This window comes from Ananas comosus, linkage group 10 (assembly GCF_001540865.1).
Source record: "Ananas comosus cultivar F153 linkage group 10, ASM154086v1, whole genome shotgun sequence".
NCBI lineage: Eukaryota > Viridiplantae > Streptophyta > Magnoliopsida > Poales > Bromeliaceae > Ananas > Ananas comosus.
This window is the reverse complement of record NC_033630.1, coordinates 6077956-6099995: the sequence shown is the minus strand read 5'-3', so window position 1 is coordinate 6099995 and position 22040 is coordinate 6077956. Positions and strand designations below refer to the sequence as shown.

At 40.9% G+C, this 22040-nt stretch overlaps 1 protein-coding gene across 1 annotated transcript; it reads right to left on the bottom strand.

Annotated features, from left to right (window-relative positions):
• Positions 363-20880, bottom strand: LOC109716469. The gene is made up of 2 exons (XM_020241937.1): positions 20481-20880; positions 363-1156 (listed from the first exon to the last, which is right to left on the bottom strand). Exons 1-2 carry the CDS (start codon positions 20761-20763, stop codon positions 774-776), a joined length of 666 nt encoding a protein of 221 aa, XP_020097526.1. The 5' UTR covers positions 20764-20880; the 3' UTR covers positions 363-773.

Here is a 22040-nt window from a genome sequence, read left to right as displayed (position 1 = left end):
TAAGGAGCCTTTATATATAAGGATCCGTTAGATCCACTCTTGGTTTTATTTATTTTTTATTTTTTTTTTCTTTTGACCATACTCAAATTCTACCGAAGCGTTTTGGGGGAAACCGAAAAGTCTTGATGTTTAAAGCTAGGCGTCCATGGCGGACAGTCAACGTGATCTTTTGAGCTGAGTGGTTGCCAACTTAACTAATCTTGCTATTAAAACACAATTAAGCTTACACAGGATGGCTGGAAAACCTCACATGGCTGAACTGTTCTCCAGTACCGCCAAACAACAGCATTTCTTATCAACAGAAACAAGAAGAAAAGAAAGCAATAGACTGACAATTCATTCATCCGTTTCTGCGCATGAGATTTATCAAAGAGTCAAGGGGACATGCGTCTTAAAAATTATGTAATTTACGTCAGATAAACTAGTAAAACACACAAAAGATCAGTTAGCCTGCAACTAGCATAGGGAGCCCATATAGCAGCTTATTGATCTGCCGACGAATCATCCATGCAGCTGCTTTGCATTCATACAGCAAAGAAGAAAAGCTACTTCACAATTTAAGCTGGATTTGCCTGGAAACTGCATGCTTTTCAAAATCAAACTGTTCTTGTACTGTTTATTGTACACTCAACCAAATCCTTCTATTTTGCTCCAACTGATAACTGCTTTATTAACTTAATTAGCCGATGTGCACAATATAGAACAAAAAGTATAAAAAAAGATGGCTTCAGGTAAGGAAGCTCAAACAGTCCAAGGACAGTTCCAAATTGAACTCAAGTGTTCTTCTTCCTGTCAGGTTGCGAAAACTTGGGATCAATAGACTGGAGTTGGCTCTGAAGGCTCTGGTTTTCCTCCATGAGTCGGTCGTACTCGTTTACAAAGTTCTCATATTGTCTCCTTGAAGCAACGGCATCGGCCTCCGCAGATTTGACCTCCTTCTCCTTTGCTTGCAATTCTGATTTTAGCTGCTTTAGCTGTTCGTTCAAACTCGCCACCTCTTTTCCATGTGCTTTTACCTCCTCCGCACTGCCACCTTTTGCTTCTTCCACGGCCTGGTTCCGTTTCATCACGGTTTCCATGTTCTTTTTCAGACTGCGTAGCTCTCGGATGTAATGGTGAAGGCGATCTATTATTAACGAAAGGAATAGGGAGTATGCTGCAGAGGGATGATAGGCACATTCAGAGATATGAGTAAAATTATACGAACAACAACAAATTTAAGTAGAAAAGGCTAATTATGAGAGATCGCACCTGAATTCAAATTTAAGTAGAAAAGGCTAATTATGAGAGATTGCACCTGAATTCAATTTGAGAAAAACTATCTATGCTACTAGATAAAAGGAGTCGATTGGAGTGTTAATCTGCTACCTAAAAACATTAATCAATAAGTTATTAGATATCCTAGGTATTTCTAATTGAAAGTTTCGCAAGTTTCATACACTAATTGTACCTCAAAAATTTGACTCGACGAATATCGCAATTAACCATGGCAAAAAATAAGAATTGAGGGCTATGTCAGCTACCAAATATCAGGGCTTCTTTTCCTAAGAATGCTGAAGATTAAAGTCTATTTGAAAACTATGATCCATCAAATCACAAAAAATACCAAACGTCCTATCTAAAAACTACATTACCACTTCATTTTCATTAATGAAGTTCAAAAACTACCGCAAGTGAAAACAAACACAATGTCCAAGAAAGTACTCAAGATGCAGAGATTTATAAGTAGCAGTATCCAAATCAATGTTTTTAGCACACATCAATTTTCAATATATTGTTGGAAGCATTTTCATAGTAACACGAGAACTACTGTATGATTAAAATGCTTAAGTTGTAAGTTCATTTGCAGAACTCCGCTATTAAAATGTAAGACCCAGCTGAAAATAAGCCCGGAAAATGTGTCGATATACAAATCATTCCTTGGCATATATTAAGTGTGAAAATAAGTGTGTTGGTCTTTTGCTGAGATAATATATCACCCCTTTTCTTTTTTTTTTTCCTCTTTCTCTTAACACGTTAAAATCCTCGAAATGGTGAAAGAAAATTCAAGTATAGAAGGTCATCAAAATCTCAGGAAAGGCAAGCTTGGAATGCTTCCTTGAAATTATCGTCCCCTATCCACAATATTAGCTCATGCCTTGTTCCTTTTTTGCTGCAAGAACTCGCAGAAATGGCAGAACAATTTATACTCGCAAGAAAAAAAGTGTGCTTTTACAGTTGTCTGCTGTTCAGTCTCTCTTGTAGCGACAAAATTTGAAAGGGCCATCAATAAGCAATAAGTGTGACAAAGTTTTATTGGTATCAGTGTGCTCTAGTGAGATAATCGTTATTTAAAAGCGCATTCAGATCAAAAGAAGTTGATAGGTTGCCATAAAAGGTGGCCTTGATTTGCACAAAACTCAAGGAAACACGCCTGAAATCCTCCTATTTAAAACACGTTCTCTGTGCTAAATAACCCTCGTGGCAATCACTACATAGATAAATTGATACTGGCAAAGGAGAGTAAAATCCAAATACTGGCAAAGGAAAGTAAAATCCATCTTATGTTTTTTATATGCTCTCAATTTATGGATAGGGCAATCAAGAACAAAGATCTTATATCTCTTTGCCAACCTTGTCATCTCTAGTTCATATTGTTAATTAAATTTTCTCTTTAAATGCATAATACCTCAAAGCAGACAGTTGAAAAAACAATTCTGAGTCCTCTTTCTGAGTTTCTTAGGGCAATCAGCATCCACCTCTCTTCTTTGCATTTATCATATGCTCTCCTCTCTTAGGTGGGACATACTAGTAAAGAGCAATGATCTTTCCCCATAGCTATGCAATGCTAGTCCCCTTCCATAGATAAGGGAACACTAATAATTCGAGTCTGTGGAGGATTTTGTCTTTCATCTCCCTCATGCACATACAAAAGGGTACTTAGGCCATGCCCAAGCAAAGCTTACATTCCACATCAAAAGTAGTACTGTCATAACGTCAAGTTGATACAGGCATCTTAGACGTCGCAAACGCCTATACCATCTAGAAGAAGTATATAACCTGATAGCCTAGACAAGCTAGCATTACACAAACATTCACTTTTTATGTGTACGGTATTTCTTTTCCCAAAAGTGCACAGTGCATGTGATAAACTCTGAGTCGACCTCAGGTAGCAAGGTGCCTGATGACTAGACAAATGTAGCACCATTGTGCAGCGAGTACTAGTGTAAATGAACCAAGCTCAAGCGAGCTAAGCTCCGCTTGGCTAAGCTTGAAATAAGTAGACAGTTGGAGCTGGAGTTTCAGCCGAACTGGCACACTATGCTTATAATCAAGGACGGAGCTATATTGGGGCTGAGGGCGGCCATGGCCCCCCCCAAATTTTCATAATTTGCATAATAGTCCTTTTTATATAAAAAATTTTAAAAACATATTTTTATTTAATTTTAAAAGTATGATGAGTAATCTGTTTTTTTAAAAAAAATTGGCGCCAATATAATGCTCTCTCAACTCTGAGTTTATTTATTTATTTTTTATTTAGTACCTTCATAACTTCTAATTTTTTTAGATACTTTTTTTATTTAATTAAATTAAAGCTTATATTAAAGTTAATAGCTCTGTCAACTAATAGTCATTTATTGTCACAATTATATTTAGTAAAAATTAAGAAATTAAATCATTCAGTGAATTACTATTAGATTTAATAAATTTCAAATTTATTTTAGTGAAATAATATAAATAAATAATTAGAAGTTAAGTAAGTATAATAAAAAAGGGGTAATGTTTTTTTACACTAATTATTTAGTCAATATATTTTTCATCAAAAATTTGACTAGGTAAATTTTGTTTATTTGCTAAAATTTTGATTTGTATGCATTTTTGGCCCCCCTCATAATCGAGTGCTAGCTTCGTCCCTGCTTATAATCGAATTGGTTGACAATCAAGCTTGTGAAAATAATGCCATCAAAAGCTGGTAATATCATGAAGACGTTATTGGAAATATAAGAAAAAGTATAAAACACCCTAATAATGAAAGCAAAACTAACCTAACCCCAGTAACTGAAGTTGATCATTGTGATGAAAGGCAAACTTTGTGGTCAAGGTTAATTGTTATTGCAATTTTAACACCAAGTACTGACATAGGGTCAATGACTATAGATGGATGTGTATGATCGAGTATCTAATTGGTAGAAGATCAAAAGAGTGCTCTGATTAAACCTACTTGATTTAGACTAATAGGCGACTGTATCTCATTGATTACATGGATTAATAAACGTGCAATAGGGCTAAATTAATCAGTAGTGACATAATTTCAACTTTGAAATGATTGCTACAATAAAATTGTGGCAGGAAAAATGTAATTTCAAATAGGTATAACGTGAAAAGCTGTTGATTATAAGCTTTTGTGTACACCATTCCCAATAATAAGTGCCAAACCTCGTGCAACCCAAAATCATAACATATTAATAGGATGCATTAATTGGATATTCAGAGACCTTAAAAGATGCTTCAATTTGCTAAGTCTAATTGCTTTAGATTACTTCAAGGTTTAGTACAAATGCGGGTATAATATTTTAATCCAAATGATAATGTTGACTATTCTTTTATAATTTTGCATTACTTTTGTAGTTTTGTAATTTTGCATTATGTTAGGGACTTTACTGTAAACCTCTTTGATATAAATAAATCTCTTTGAGGTTAGGGAAAATTAACCCTAATCACAATTTTAATATCAATTTCATCATGGTATAAGAGCCAAACCCGATTTAGGATTTTTGGGAAAATAGGGAGAAGGCCCTATTAGTTCTTCCTCTTCCGATTGGACCTCTACAAGCCACAAATCTGCCTCCAGTCATCCATCTCTTCTTCCCTTGCTGCTGTTCCTCGTCTCCACATTATTCAAGGAAGATCTAAGCAAAGCAGCATAGGAAAATGGCGAAGCAGAGAAAGAATGAAGTTTTGGTAGATGAATCAATAGGCTCTAAATAATTCTTTCCTGTTATTTTTATATTGCTGGTTGCATCTTCATCTACTCAAAATGTCAGAAGTTGACTCTCTCAAGATGTGAGAAGGTGACTATGATAACAATTCGAATAGAGTTAACATAGCCCGGAAGACAAACATCATGGTGAACGATAGTCCCTCACCGCAGATTAGCCCAATTAAACTAGATGGACAGAATTATTTGGCATGGTCTCGATCCTGTTTATTGTTTATAAAAGCTAGGGGGCTTTATGATTACATTACAGGTAGACGAAAGAGGCCGCCTTATAAAAGCTAGGGGGCTTTATGATTACATTACAGGTAGACGAAAGAGGCCGCCTTATAAAAGCTAGGGGGCTTTATGATTACATTACAGGTAGACGAAAGAGACCGCCTTATAAAAGCTAGGGGGCTTTATGATTACATTACAGGTAGACGAAAGAGGCCGCCAGAGGACGATTCTGCATCTAGTCAATGGGAATCAGAAAATTCATTGACTATGTCATGGCTATTAAATTCAATGCAACCAGCAATTGCATGAGGCTTTCTGTTTCTGGATTCTGCCTACAAAATCTGGACTGCAGTGGTTCAAACTTATTCTAAGAGAGGAAATGATGCACTAGTATATGAGCTCGGGAAAAAAATGCATGACACGAAGCAAGGAGATGCAACTATTGCCCAATACTTTGCAGAGCTTAGCAGCTTATGGCAGGAATTAGATTATTATCAAGATTTTCAAGCTAAATGCCCTGATGATGCAGCAAGGTTTCAGAAACTGATCGAGAAGGAACGTGTTTATGACTTTCTTGCTGGCCTACGAGCAGAATTTGATCCGATAAAGTTCCAAGTGCTTGGAAGAGTTCCGTTCCCTTCACTGAGGGAGGGCCTGCGCTTATGTTCAACAAGAAGAAAGAAGAAGGAATGTTATGATCTATCGACCAACTTTTGAAAAATCTGCGTTGTCATCTACTGTAGCAAGCAAAACTATAAAAAGAAAGGAAGTGATCTCATAAATAAAGATCATCTTAAGTGTGACCATTGTGGAAGTAGCAGGCACACCAAGGAGACATGTTGGAAGTTGCATGGACGTCCGACAAGAGGAAGAGGAGGAAGAAGTGGAAGTGGCTGAGGCTATGGGAGATTGCAAACGTACCAAGCGGAAGCCCCTGACACAAACATTAGGAAGGAGCTCACGTGGAGACTAATGGCCTATCGCATGAAGAACTTCTAACACTTGGGCGACTCATGACAAACTTGATTCGATTGAAGCTAACTCCAATTTTATTCCATCCACTACTCCTGCTACCTCCACCTCTAACTTTGCTCTCTCAGGTACTATTGCTAATGCATTGCATAGTAACAATACTAGTTCTCATTCCTGGATCATTGATTCCGGTGCCTCTGACCATATGACTGGTGCATCAGATCATTTCTCATCTTACTTTCCTTCCTCAAGCAAGGATAAAGTTCGTATTGCTGATGGTTCTATGTCTGCAAATTCTGAAAAAGGTTCTATTGTTTGTGATTCTAGTTTAACGCTAAATTCTGTTCTACATGTTCCTTCTTTTCCAACCAATCTTCTCTCTATTAGTGCTATTACTAGGGACTTAAATTGTAAAGTTATTTTCTTTCCATCCTATTGTGTGTTTCAGGAACTGGGGACGGGGAAAACGATTGGCTATGGTAGAATGCATGACGGGCTTTATCTTCTAGAGAGAGGATCGAGATTGCTTGCTGAACAACATTTTGTTTATCAAGCTGGATCAAGTACTACTTGTCAGGAGGCATATTTATGGCATCTTAGATTAGGACACTTATCTTTTCGAATAATGAAATAAATGTTTCCTACATTTTTTGAGAAATGTGACTCAAAACAGTTAACATGTGATGCATGTGAATTTGCAAAACATACTCGTGTTGCTTTTCCTGTTAGTGATAATAAAAGTATTACTCCATTTCATATTGTGCATTCTGATGTGTGGGGACCTAGTAGGGTCGTATCTTTGAATGGCTATAGATGGTTTGTGACTTTCATTGATGATTACAGTCGTGTTACTTGGGTATATCTGTTACATAGCAAAGATGAAGTATTCTCTTGCTTTAAATCATTTCACAAGCTGGTTGATAACCAATTCAATGCAAAAATCAAAATTTTAAGGTCGGATAATGGAAGAGAGTACATAAATGGTACCTTTCAACAGTATCTAACTAATCATGGCATCATACATCAGACTAGTTGTGTCAATACACCAGCACAAAATGGAGTATCAGAAAGAAAGAATCGACACTTGTTGGAGGTTACTCAATCATTATTATTCGCTATGAATGTCCCAAAGCACTATTGGGGGGATGCTGTTTTGTTGGCAGCATACTTGATAAACAGGATGCCACTACGAGCAATTGAATTCAAGACACCATTGGAAAAGCTAGTAGGTAACTCTTCCTACATTGTCCCACCGAAAATATTTGGTTGCACATGCTTTGTACATGACCATGGAGGAAAAAAGGACAAGCTAGATCCTCGAGCATTAAAATGTATTTTCATTGGATACTCAGCAACACAGAAAGGATACAAATGCTATCATCCACCGACTAAAAGGGTGTATGTCACCATGGATGTGACCTTTAGAGAATGTGAAGCATATTACAATGCAAGTCTACATGAGGAAAAAAGGGAGAATGATGAAGAGGTGAGTGTCAAAACGCCTATTCAGCTTTGGAGCACACAACTTAATTTACAAAAAGAATTTGATGTTGAGAGCGAGGAACAAAGTGGTGATGGAACTAAAGGAAGTAAAGAAAATGTTGAAGAAGCAAATACTGAAAGTGAGAGGGAAAAACAAGAACAAATCCACATTGATAAAACTGCCAGAGAGAATTGTCGAGAATGGCAAGTTTATACACGGAGAAGAAAGAAGCATAAAACCATTATGCACTCATCACCTAGCCAAACGGTATCGTCCTGAACTCCAGTTCCGAATGCACTTCAGGAACCCAATCAAGAACATTGTGAGTATCCGTCACATTCCTTTGTTGATCCTTCGCATTCTTCATATCCTATTATTGACCTTACTCACTCTTTTGATGATCTTGATGTTCCTATTGCTCTTTGAAAAGGTGTTCGAAATAAAAGTAAATACCCTATATCTGATTTTGTTTCTTATGCATCCTTATCACCTTCATATAGAGCTTTTGTTTCATCCTTGTCTTCTGTGTCAATTCCACATAATTGGAAAGAGGCATTAATTGATCCAAAATGGAAAGGAGTTATGGATGAAGAAACGAGGGCACTCAAAAAGAATAATACATGGGAACTAGTTGATCTTCCAGGTGGAAAAAGGATAGTAGGATGTAAATGGGTCTTCACGGTAAAATATAAAACTGATGGCTTAGTGGATAGATTCAAAGCGAGATTGGTGGCAAAAGGATTCACCCGGACATATGGGATTGATTATCTAGAGACTTTTGCTCCGGTGGCAAAATTGAATTCTGTTCGTGTCCTTCTCTCATGTGCTGCAAATTTAGGATGGGATTTACAACAATTGGATGTAAAAAATGCATTCTTACATGAAGATTTACGAGAAGAAGTATATATGGAGATACCTCCCGGCTTCTTGACTCAAAAAATTATTGGAAAGGTTTGTAGACTAAAAAAGGCATCATATGGCCTGAAACAGTCGCCAAGAGCATGGTTTGAAGAGCAATGTTAAACTTTGAATATAAACAAAGTAATGTTGACCATACTATGTTCATCAAGAAATACAAGAGCAAAATCACCATTCTCATTGTTTATGTCGATGACATAGTAATCACTGAAAATGACCTACAAGAAATGAGTAAACTGAAATGTTACTTGGCTAAGGAATTTGAGATAAAAGATCTTGGAAAGTTAAGGTTCTTTCTCAGAATTGAGGTGGCGAGATCTGAGAAACGAATTTTTATTTTTCAAAGAAAATATGTGCTGAATTTACTTCAAGAGACTGGAATGTTCGGGTGCAAACCAGTTGATTCACCAATAGAAGTGAATCATCTGTTGCAAAGCAAAATTGGAAAAGTTGACAAAGAAAGATACCAGAGGTTAGCAGGTAAATTGATGTACTTATCTCACACACAACCTGACATCTCTAATGCAGTTATTGTGGTTAGCCAGTACATGCATAACCCAAGAGTATCACATTTGGAGGCTGTTTATCATATTCCACGATACTTGGAAGTCAGCTCCAGGAAGAGGACTTCTATTTTCTAGAAATGGTCATTTGAAGATTGAATCCTTCACTGATGCTGATTGGGTTGGATCTCCTAATGATAGAAGATCAACCTCTGGATATTGTACCTTTGTTGGTGGAAATTTGGTTTTGGAGAAGCAAAAAATGAGATGTAGTAGCCAGATCTAGTGCAGAAGCTGAATATAGAGCTATGTGTCAGGGACTTAGAAAAATTTCTATGCAGCCCGGTCCCTGGCCCAAATCTGCTTAGTGAGTTCGGGTTGAAAACGGGTTGAATCGGGTTGTCAAGGAGACCCAAACCCAACCTGCTGTGGAAAACTCAAGGGTTATGAAACTCATGGGAGTTATAGGTGACTCTTGAGCTTTTGGCTATTATGAGGGCTCATTATGTATGCAATAGTGGATGAGTTATGTGGCTAGTGGGTGAGTTGAAAAGGCTCATTAGGCCTATAAATAGTGGGGTTGGCTAAGACCAAGACACACAAGAGAGAGTGTGTTTGTATGCTGTAATTCTCATTTTCTAAGTAGTGTAGTACTTAGCTTTTTTAGAGAACCTCTGCCTCTTTCTCTTGTTATTTCCCTTTTGCATACTTAGTCGTAGGGCGCAAAGGTTTGGGCTAGTAACAGGGACGAAGGCTTGTCCATCTTCGAGCAAGAAAGGTGGGCGCCGCACGGTCTTTGCGAACAAAAATGCTAAGGCCGTGACAGTTGGTATCAGAGCCAGGTTCGAGCGAGGAACCATGTCGTCATCCGATGCAGGAGTTGTCGATGTTGGGGGCGAACCTCCAAAGCAGCCCTCCAAGCGAAACAAGAGTAAAGACCCTCAGTGAATCACGAGGGATTCAGCGTCGTTGGAGGACCGACTTGTGCTGTTGGAGGACATCATCGCAAAAATGGGTGAAAAGTACACCGAAATGGCTGATACCTTTAACTCATTCAACGAAGATGTCCACAGCATGGAGGAAAGCGTCGCTACTGCCATGACGACCTTTCGAAGCGAACTCGAAAAGCTTCAAGGCAACATGACTCGTCGTGACGAGGAGCGAAAGAAACTAATCGAGGAGCTTGTTACCCGAGTCGACAAGGTCGAGGACCTCAAAACGAGAGTAACGATCCTTGAGAAAGCGGTGGCGCGTGGCCACGAACCCCAAAGAGAGTCCGCTTCGAAGGTACGTGTCCCTGAGGCTCAAAATTTCAGGGGTACCCGCGATGAGAAAGAGGTCGATAATTTTCTGTGGCACATGGAGCGCTACTTCAAGGCGGTGCGGCTGGACGAGGAGGAGGAGAAGGTCTAGGCTGCGTCCATGTACCTTGCTGACAACGCGATGCTGTGGTGGCGTCGGTGTTCTACAGAAGCCGAGAAGGGCCAATGCAGCTTGAAGACGTGGGAGGACTTTGTGCACGAGCTCAAGGCGCAGTTCTACCCCGAGCACATCGAATACCTTGCGAGGAAGCAACTTCGACGGCTCAAACACACCGAGACGCTCAAAGAGTATGTCAAGGAATACTCCAAGTTGATGCTGTCCATCACCAATATGGCGGAGGAAGATCGCTTATTCTTCTTCCTCGACGGACTCCAACCTTGGGCGAACAAGGAGCTTGTGGGGAGTGACGTGAAGGACGTTGCCTCCGCAATTGCCTTGGCAGAAAAACTGCCCGAGTACCAGCGGTCGGATTCAACTCGCAGCAAGGCACCCAAATCGAGCAAGGCTAAAGGTGGAGGAGACCGTCGCGACCAGAAGGAGCGCAGAGGCCGCGAGAGGGGTCCTGCGCTACCGCCGAAGAAATTGACGTGCTACGTCTGCGGTGAAAACCATTGGGCGAGGGACTGCCCAAACAAAAAGAAGCTGAATGCAGTCCAGACCAAGCAGGGCGAGGGCAATGCAGAACCGACGAAGATGGGCGCGCTCAGGCTCGTCAACGCGGTTCAGGGGCTAGCAAGCAGCAGCAAGCCCCTCAACAAAGAGCTTCTATACATCGATGTGACCTTTAACGGCAAGGCCACACGAGTATTGGTGGACACAGGAGCCACTCACAACTTTGTTGCCGAAGTGGAGGCCAAACGGATAGGCCTTCCCCTTGAGAAGGATGCTAGCAGGATCAAGGCCGTCAACTCTGGAGCGCAACCTGTTGCGGGCGTGGCCTAGGGCGTGGCCATTGCGGTGGGACCTTGGAGAGGCACCACAAACTTCACCGCTGCACCCATCGACGACTTCCAAGTCATACTAGGTATGGACTTCTTGGCTTTGTCGAAGGCGGTTCCGATGCCATACCTTGGGGCCTTAAGCATCATGGACGAGGCGGCCCCATGCATGATCCTAGCAAGCCAGGAGAAAATGGTAAGCACCCAATCCCTCTCTGCATTGCAGTTGCGAAGAGGTGTCAACCATGGCGAGATGACTTATCTTGCGATCATCCGCCAGGTAAGCGACGAGGGCCTCGACGATGAGGGCCTTCCTGCAGAGATTGGAGCGGTTTTGGCAGATTTCCAGGATGTCATGCCAAAGGAGCTGCCAAAGCAACTTCCACCCAGGCGAGAGGTGGATCATGCCATTAAGCTCGAGCCAGGAGCCAAACCGCCAGCGAAAGCGCCACATAGAATGGCCCCGCCAGAGCTCGAGGCTCGAGGCTCGAGGAGCTGCAAAAGCAGTTGAAGGAGCTCCTCGATGCGGGCTTCATTCGACCGTCGAAAGCACCTTACGGAGCACCATTTTTGTTCCAGCGGAAAAGCGACGGAAGCCTGCGGCTTTGTATCGATTACAGAGCGCTCAACAAGGTAACGGTAAAAAACAAATACCCTATTCCTTCGGTTGCAGATCTCTTCGACCAATTGGGCGGAGCGAAGTACTTTACCAAACTCGACCTTCGCTCTGGGTATTATCAGGTGCGGATTGCGAAAGGAGACAAGGAGAAGACCACGTGCGTGACGAGGTACGGGGCCTATAAGTTCCTTGCCATGCCGTTCGGCTTAACGAACGCGCCAGCGACCTTCTGCACACTCATGAACAAGCTGTTCCATCCCTATTTCGATTGCTTTGTGGTGGTGTACCGCGATGACATCGTGGTATACGGCAACACCTTAGAGGAGCATATCGAGCACTTGCGAACCGTCTTCCAAGTGCTGAGGGAGAACCAGCTGTTCGTCAAGAAGGAGAAGTGCATATTCGCGAAGGAAGAGGTGCACTTCCTTGGCCACTGGATAGGCCAAGGCTTGATTCGCATGGACCAGCGAAAGGTACGAGTCATCTGTGAATGGGAAACCCCAACGACGGTGTCCGAGTTGCGGTCTTTCTTTGGGCTCGTCAACTATTACCGCCGCTTCATTGTGGGCTACTCTGCGAGAGCAGCCCCGTTGACAGATCTGCTGAAAAAAAATCACTCGTGGGTTTGGACCTCTCAATGCACGAAGGCATTCGAGGACCTAAAGCGAGCGGTGACGGAGGATCCAATGCTGCGACTACCTGACTGCAGTCGCATCTTTGAGATACATACTGATGCCTCTGACTTTGCCATTGGCGGTGTCCTCGTGCAGGATGGGCACCTCATCGCCTATGAGAGCCGCATGTTCAACGACACCGAGCGGCGTTACACCGTCCAGGAGAAGGAAATGACCGCTGTGGTGCATTGTTTGCGAACCTGGCGACACTATTTGCTTAGGAGCAAGTTTGTGGTGCGCACCGACAACGTTGCCACGAGCTACTTCCAATCGCAAAAGAAGCTGTCGCCTAAACAGGTGAGGTGGTAGGACTTCTTGGCGGAGTTCGACATGGAGATGCAATACAAGCCCGGGAAGGAAAACCGCGTGGCTGATGCTCTCAGCCGCAAGGCTGAACTTGCAGCCGTGTGGCAACTTCAAGGGACGCTCCGCGATCGACTTCGTTCAGGAACCAACGAGGACCCTATCGCTCAAAATCTGGTGCAGCTTGTCAAAACGCAAAGATTTTGGCTGAGCGACGAGCTGCTCCTCACCAAGGGGCGACGGGTGTACGTGACCAAGTGGGGCAACCTTCGCCGCGAGCTCATCAAGGAGTGCCATGACTCCAAGTGGGCGGGCCACCCAGGTCAGAAGCGAACCCTGGCGTTGCTCGAGGTCGCCTACTTTTGGCCGCGGATGCACAAAGACGTGGAGGCCTACGTGCGAACTTGCTTGGTGTGTCAACAAGACAAAGTTGAGCACCAGCGACCTGGCGGACTCCTCAAGCCTTTACCTGTGCCTAGCCGTCCGCGGGAGAGCATTTCTATGGACTTCATCTCCGCCTTGCCAAAGGTGGGGGTGCTTGGGTCCATTCTGGTGGTGGTTGATCGTTTTTCCAAGTACGGGACCTTCATTGCTGCGCCGACCGATTGCACGGCTGAAGAAGCGGCACGCCTCTTCGTCAGCCACATCGTCAAGCTTTGGGGGATCCCCACGAGCATCGTGAGGGACCGCGACCCCAGGTTCACTGGCAAGTTTTGGACCGAGGTGTTCAAAATCTTGGGGTCGAAGTTGCTCTTCTCCACCAGTTGGCATCCACAGACTGACGGGCAAACGGAGCGGGTGAACGCTCTGTTGGAGTACTTGCGACATTATGTGAGTGCCAATCAGAAGGATTAGGTGCATCATCTCGATGTCGCCCAATTTGCTTACAACTTGCAGCGCAGCGAGTCTACAGACTGCAGCCCCTTCGAGTTGGCGATCGGGCGACAACCACTTGCTCCTCACACGGCTACTACGGGAGAGCAGTTCTGCAGCCCAGTTGCTTTTCAGTTTACCACTAACTTGCAGGAAAAGGGTGAAATTGCAAGGGCGAACTTGGAGAAAGCAGCGCGACGGATGAAGAAGTGGGCTGACGAAAAGCGGCAGCCTCGGAGTTTGCCGAGGGCGACCGCGTGATGGTCAAGCTTCATCCGCAGTAGTTCAAAGCCTTGCAGAAGGTGCACAAGGGATTGTTGCGCAAGTACGAAGGCCTATATACCGTCGTCAAGCGTGTGGGCAAGGGGGCTTACAAGCTGCAGCTGCCCGCGAACCTCAGGATCCACCCTGTCTTTCATGTCAGCAGGTTGAAGCTGTACAACGAGGATGCGGAGGATCCGAGCAGAGGAGTGTCGCAGCGAGCACCTCCGACCATGGTGACTTCGTTCGACAAAGAAGCGGAGTCCATCCTGTCGACTCATTCGACGACGAGGAGTTACGCCGAATCCTGAGTACTTGGTGAAGTGGAAGAATCTCCTATTCGGCGAGGCGAGTTGGGAGAAGGCGGATACACTTTGGCAGTACCAAGCGCTCATCGACGAGTTCCAGAAGCAGCGCGCGACGAGGACGCCTGCGTATTAGGTGGAGGAGGGTATCAGGGACTTAGAAAAATTTCTATGCAGCCCGGTCCCTAGCCCAAATCTGCTTAGCGAGTTCGAGTTGAAAATGAGTTGAATCAGGTTGTCAAGGAGACCCAAACCCAACCCGCTGTGGGAAACTCAAGGGTTATGAAACTCATGGAAGTTATGGGTGACTCTTGAGCTTTTGGCATTTATGAGGGCTCATTATGTATGCAATAGTGGGTGAGTTATGTGGCTAGTGGGTGAGTTTAAAAGGCTCATTAGGCCTATAAATAGTGGGGTTGGCTAAGGCTAAGACACACAAGAGAAAGTGTGTTTATATGCTGTAATTCTCATTTTCTAAGTAATATAGTACTTAGCTTTTTGAGAGAACCTCCTGCCTCTTTCTCTTGTTATTTCCCTTTTGCATAGTCGTAGAACGCGAAGGTCCGGGCTAGCAACAGGGATGAAGGCTTGTCCATCTTCGAGCAGGAAAGGTGGGCGCCGCACGGTCTTTGCGAACAAAAACGCTAAGGCCGTGACATATGGCTCAAGGTGTTAGTGAAATTCTATGGCTTAGAAAGTTTATGCAAGAGCTTAATATGGCAGATGAGAAGCCATCAATACTATATTGTGACAATAAAGCAGTTATTAATATTGCTCACAATCTGGTACAACATGATAAAACAAAGCACATCGAGATCGATAGGAATTTTATCAAAGAAAATTTGGAAAAAGGCAGCTTACGCACTCCATTTGTGAAGTCAAGTGATCAATTAGCTGATATTCTCACTAAAGGAGTTGGTAGAGCAGTCTTCAATAACATTGTGTACAAGATGGGCGTGAGAAATATCTATACACCATCTTGAGAGGGAGTGTTGACTATTCTTTTATAATTTTGCATTACTTTTGTAGTTTTGTAATTTTGAATTATGTTAGGGACTTTACTGTAAAACTCTTTGATATAAATAAATCTCTTTGAGGTTAGGGAAAATTAACCCTAATCACAATTTTAATATCAATTTCATTAGATAATATTGGCTTTTGTGAAGTGATGGCTAATAAGGGATGCTGAAAGCCTCTTGACAACAAGTTCATGTTCACTCGAGCCCGACATCAATCAATCAGCAGAGAGATTATAATAAGTCAACCAGCTAAAGAGAGAATATAATAAGAACAAAGGTGGTGCATTTATCGTCACTAATACTTTTCTTGTTAGAGTACTTTCTTTAAAATAAATTCAAAAGTTTAATTTCAGTTTTAAAAAAATTCCCAAAAAAATCAAATAATAAATACTGTAGAGAAAAGAATTAGAAAAGGCTTGTGGATTGAGGCGTGCAGAGCACTGTCCTAGAAGCGTGATTGCCCCTTCACGTGCAAGGCTTCCGGGCAATCACTTCCAGCTATACAACATCCACGTTCCACCCCGTCGACACACTTTCAAGGTGGCACAAGATGAACCCAACAAGCTTTAGATCCAGCGAAATATTAGAAAGCTCAATGAAAATCAGAGCAAAAGATCAATAGCGAGAAATAGAAGAAACAGAGATAAAGATTAGGGTTTTGCTCTCAGGAAAGCCTCGGTTAAGGTTGAACTCTTGCAACGTCCTCATATCCAAGGCAAAGATCGTACTACAACGGGTCAATTCCATGTAGCGCAAGATAATCCTACGAGTCCGTAATATATGGGATACGAGTTAGGGTTCGAAAAAAATAAAAATAAAACCAAAATAAAAATAAAAATAGAAAAAATAAAATAAAATAAACCTAGTGCCTGGACAGCGTGGGCCGCCGCCCGCCCGGGCTCGTGCGTGTGTGTGTTTAATCGAGTGCATAACTCTCATTTTCTCCCATGCAACTAACTTAAGAATGAAGGAGCATATGAATAACAACAACATACTTTTATTTTCCAATGTGGGACTAATCCTCACATGTGAAAATCTTAGTACGGACTCCCAGGCAAGATCCATCAAGTATTGGGCCCAAGAGGCCTAATAAGTTTTAAATCACCAAAAGACCCAAATAAAATCTAACATTCCGTTGAATGATTTAAAACTTCAAATAAACAAACTGAAATTCAAAACAACTTAAAAGAATGTTGGATCTTTTATACCACGTATTCGGCGAAGGTACCTTTCGGGTTTGAAGCTTCACTTAGTGCTTGTCAATATACATCCGAGGGCACAATGGTAGACTATGCCTTGAACCAAGGTCCATGAATCAGATTTCCACAAACTACATACATGGTACAAACATTTAGGTTCTAAGTGGGTGAGCGCTTTTCTGGCCATACACTAGTATCGCTTCATATGTGTTTTAGGGAATCACGCTCTTCCCATAGTCACGGCCTCACGACTCCACACATATAGTAGGTCCTCAAAGGGAATCGGCAAAGTCACACCCTGCCTTATAGGTCTCGAAACCATTCAGGGCCAACGCTCTTCCTATCCACTTGTAAAAATAGTGCTCCTCATAGCTACCTGTTCGACTTGTTTCTACCCATTGAACCTGTAACAGGTTGGGTTGCCGTCGCCGGTAACTTCTATTATAGGCTAAGCCCCATCCCCCTCGACGATTCTAGAATCACTGTCCTAGATAATCTCTTCGTAAGCTGGTCAGTCAAATTCTTCGCAGATCTCACAAATTCTAATGCAATGACATTTTCCTTCAAATTCTGCTAAATGAACTTATGTCTCACTTTCATGAATCTATTCATCTTAGCCTCCACATTCTCTTGGGCACACTTATCTATTGCAGATCTACAATCACAATAAATACATACAGGTGCTAACGGTCGCTCCATCAGTGACAAATCATAAAAAAACTCTAATCCACTTAGCTTCTGTTACAGTAGTATCCAAAGCTATGAGTTTAGATTTCATAGTACTTCTACCAATCAAAGATTGTTTAGTTGACTTCCAAGAAACAGTTGCTCCTTTTAAGAGAAAAACAAATCCAGTAGTCAACTTTACATCAGTTGTATCACTAATCCAATTAGCATCACTATATCCTTCCAATACTGCAGGAAAACCAATGTAATGCAATCCATAGGATATAATCCCCTTCAATATCTCAAAACTCTTTCTAAGACATTCCAATGCTCTCTATTTGGATTATGGGTATATCTTCTCAATCAGTTCACAGGATAAGCCAAATCAGGTCTAGGGTAATTTACCAGATATCCTAAGCATCCAATAATTTGTAAATATCTATTTTGACCTATTGGATATCCACTATTCTTCTTAAGATGCACACTAGAATCATAAGGTGTCACTATAGGTCTAACATCAAAGTATCCAAACTTCTTCAATAACTATCCACTATAGTGAGATTGGCTCATAATTTCTTTCGATTTTCTAATAATTTTCATGTTGAGAATAACATCTGCTTGTCCAAGATCTTTCATGTCAAAATTTTTATTTAGTAAATTCTTTACATCATATATCATATTCATATTAGTACCAAAAATCAAAATATCATCAACATACAAACATAAGATTACTATCTGTCCATCATATTCCTTCGAAAACACACATTCATCAGACATGTTCACATGAAAATCATTTGATACAATCAAGGAGTCAAATTTCAAATGCCACTACTTAGGAGCTTGCTTAAGTCCATATAAAGATCTATTCAATTTGCACATTTGTTCTAATGCCCAGAAACTACAAAGCCTTCGAGTTGCTTCATATAAATCTCTTCAACTAAATCATCATTCAAAAAGACTGTCTTAATATCCATTTATGAACAATCAAATCATGGATAGAGGCTAAGACATTCAACACTCTAATACACGTAATCCTAGCAACAGTAGCATAAACATCAAATTAATCTACCTCAGGCTTCTGTGTAAATCCTTATGCCACTAATCTAGCCTTATACTTATCTACAGTTCTATCAGGTCTCAACTTTTTTTTAAAGATCCATCTACAACCTACAGCCTTACATCCTAGTGGTAAATCAGTCAACTCCCAAGTATGATTCTGTAAAATAGACTACATCACAAGATTAATAGCCTCCTTCCAAAATGATGCATCTACAAACTTCATAGCTTGGTCAAAGGTAGATAGAGTATCTTCTACTAGCAGAACACAAAAATCATTTCCAAAGATTTTCTCCACTGTAAGACGCTTACTTCTCCTAGGCTCAGTCTCTTCTATAGGTTCACTTATTTTAGGTCTGCTACAGCTACCTGTAGGCTCAGCTGGAATAGGTCTATCTACTCTAATCCTGAAAGAAAAAATATTTTCAAAGTACACTGCATATCTAGTCTCAAAAATAGTTTTGTTAGAAATTTCACTAATTTCAAAATTTACCACTAAAAATCTATTTACATTGTTATCTTGAACATAACCTACAAAAACTATATCGACAATCTTAGGTCCAATTTTTTTCTTCTTATTCTCAAGTATCTTCACTGTAGCTAGGCACCCCCACACTTTCAAATAATTCAGATTAAGTTTCCTATCTTTCCAAAGCTTATAGGGAGACACATTAGAATTCTTGTAGGGAATTCTATTTAAAATAATATATGCAGAAATCAAACCTTTCCCCACAAGTTTTAAATCATGTAGGGGAATGTTAGATTTTATTTAGGTCTTTTGGTGATTTAAAACTTATTAGGCCTCTTGGGCAGTCCAATACTTAATGGGCCTTGCTTGGGAGCCTGTACTAAGATTTTCACGTGAGGATTAGTTCCACATTGAAAATTAAAAATATGTTGTTGTTATTTATATACTCCTTCATTCTCAAGTTAGTTGTTTGGGAGAAAATGAGAGTTATGCTCTCGATTAAACACACGCACGCACGGCACGAGCATGAGCCGAGCCGGGCAGGCGGCGGCACGTGTGGTCCAGACACCCGGTTTATTTTATTTTATTTTTATTTTTATTTCTTGTTTTATCTTTATTTTTTTGGAGCCCTAAACCGTATCTCGTATATTACGGACTCATAGGTTTATCCTGCGCCATACGGAATTGACCCATTGAAGCACGATCTTTGTCTTGGATATATAATGGAGGAGGTTACAAGAGTTCAACCGGAAGTTGGGCTTACCTGAGAGCAAAACCCTAATCTCTACCTCTGTTTCTTCTGTTTCTCGCCATTGATCTTTTACGCTGATTTACACCGAGCTTTCTAATATTTCACTAGATCTAAAACTTGTTGGGTTCATCTTGCGCCACCTTGAAAGCGTGCCGACAGGATAAAATGTGGACGTTGTATCACTGGAAGTAATTACCGGAAAGCCTCGCACGTAGAGGGACAATCTCGTTTCTAGGAATTCACAGGCCTTTTCTAATCCTTTTCTCTACAGAATTTATTATTTAATTTTTTTTCGGAATTTTTCTAAAACTGAAATTAAACTTTTGAATTGCTTTTAAAGAAAATTTTACTAAAAGATCAGAAAGATTTTCCAACAATCCCTGTGTGATAGGCTCCCTCTCTCCCTACATTTATCAAATGTCGACAGTTAGGGAAAGAATTCTCAAGGCACATGTTAGTTCAAAACTTTTGGTTGTTCAATATTAGCTTCGGCTTAAGTCAAAACATTTCTTGTTTTGCCTCTCTCATCTTCCTCCTTTTCCTTCACCCTCTCCTCCTCAATTAAAAAAGTATGATATACTGATATTTCCAAAAGAATTCCAACTCTGCCGCTTCAAAACTAGAGTTGCCCTGAATTTTGAACTCAACGAAAACTACACATCGGTATAGCTCGTACCGCCACTGATCAACTGAGACGTGTTGCGCGATTATCAATCCATGTAATCAATGAGACACGGCAGCCTATCAGTCTAAATCAGATAGCTTTAATCACAGCATATGTTTTGATTTTCTACCAATTAGATGCTCGATCATACACATCCATCTATAATCATTGATCCCATGTCATTATTAGATGCTAAGATTGCGATAAACAAAAATAAAATCAAAAAGAAGAAGGAAAAGAAAAGAAAAGAAAAGAAAGTAGTAGTAGTAGTAGGAGCAGCAGCAGCATACCCATGAGGGATGCCTCGAGGAGGTGTCGGGCGAAGAGGACCTGGTCGGTGGGGGTGAGCTGGCCGATCTCGGAGGAGCGGCGTCGGATCTTGAGCATGCTGTAGGCGCTGGAGGAGACGACCACCAGCATCATCGCGGCGATCGTCCTCACAATCACGGGGCCCCGCCCGCGCTTCAGCCGGTCCAGCCCCGCCAGCGCCGCCCTCCGCAAAGGCGTGCGGAACAGCAGCGCCACCACCACCCCCGCTTCCGCCGCCAGCACCGTGAACAGCAGCTGGATCATCTTGTTTAATTTCTTCTTCTTCTTTCTTCCTCCTCCTTCAAGCTTCTTTCCTTTTTCTTTTTTTTTTCTCTTCTTTTCTTTCCCTCTCTTTTCTCGATAATTTCTGATGCAAACCNAGATGGGGAGGTCGATACTGGTCAGGTCATAGGTGGTGCTTTACTGACTCTTCTGTACCGGCCAGGGTGGCTCGTCCCAATAACTACTCTTCAGTCTAGACTTCCGGTTTTGGAATATTTTATTAATTGAAGCGGTGAAAACGACCCACCGCCTCCCCAACTAAATTTTCCAAATGAGAAAAATCTATTCAGAGCCTGGTGAGAGCTCTCTTCTATGTAGATATATTAATTAATCTCTTTTAAATTTTAAATTAAATTATTAATTATTTATATTTATATCTATATTTATATAATTTATAAAAACATTATTAATTTTCATTTTCATCACACTTGGTACCATCATAGAGTAGGTGGGAGGTGAGGGTGAGGATTGGGGTGGGGTTGGGTGGCCAGCCAGCCCACTTTTTTTTTTTTTCACCTTAATTTCTCTCTCTCTTCATTTATTTTAGGGAATTGATGCTTTTTTAATCCAGTTTTTTAAAATCTAAGGGTATTTGGCCTAGCTTTTAAAATACACTTTCGGTTTCAAAAGTAATTTTCGGCTCAATATAGCGTTTGGCAACCTCACTTTTAAAATTTTATTTTACTTTTTCGAATCAGAAACCTGATTTTGAAGACTCCAGAATTAGAAACAGAAAAAAGCTGCATCTTAAAAGTTGATTCTAATTTTAGACTCAAACCTCAATTTTTAATTTTAATTTTAAATTCAATTATTTAAATTTAAATTTAATTTTAAATATTAAATTTCAGATTCATTTTTGAATTTTTGAATTTTAATTTTTAAATTTTTAAATTTGAAAATAGACTTCAAACTTTAAATTTTAAATTTTAAATCTCAAATTTTAAATTTTAAAACTCATAATTTTAAATTTTAAATTTCAAATGGTTCATTTTTGAAATTTAAAAATTTAAACTTTTATTTTTTGAATTTTTGAATTTTTAAATTTTTAAAATTGAATTTTAAGTTTTAATTTTCAAATTTTAAATTTCAAATGCCAAATTTTAAAGTGACTGGAGAACTAGTACCAACAAGTTGACTTTGCATGCAGTCCTGACTTCATTCTTCCATGAACTTAATATGGTTTAAAGTAAAGATTTTGGTTCATAGTTTACAGAAGGTATCGAACTTGCAGGTTAACAGAATGCCAGTAGTCCTTAGAT

Coding starts and splice junctions, on each gene's coding strand:
- LOC109716469 (XM_020241937.1), bottom strand. CDS start 20,763: ATGATCCAGCTGCTGTTCACGGTGCTGGCGGCGGAAGCGGGGGTGGTG. Junction 1,157..20,480: donor CCTCGAGGCATCCCTCATGG/GTATGCTGCTGC, acceptor ATCCCTCTGCAG/CATACTCCCTATTCCTTTCG.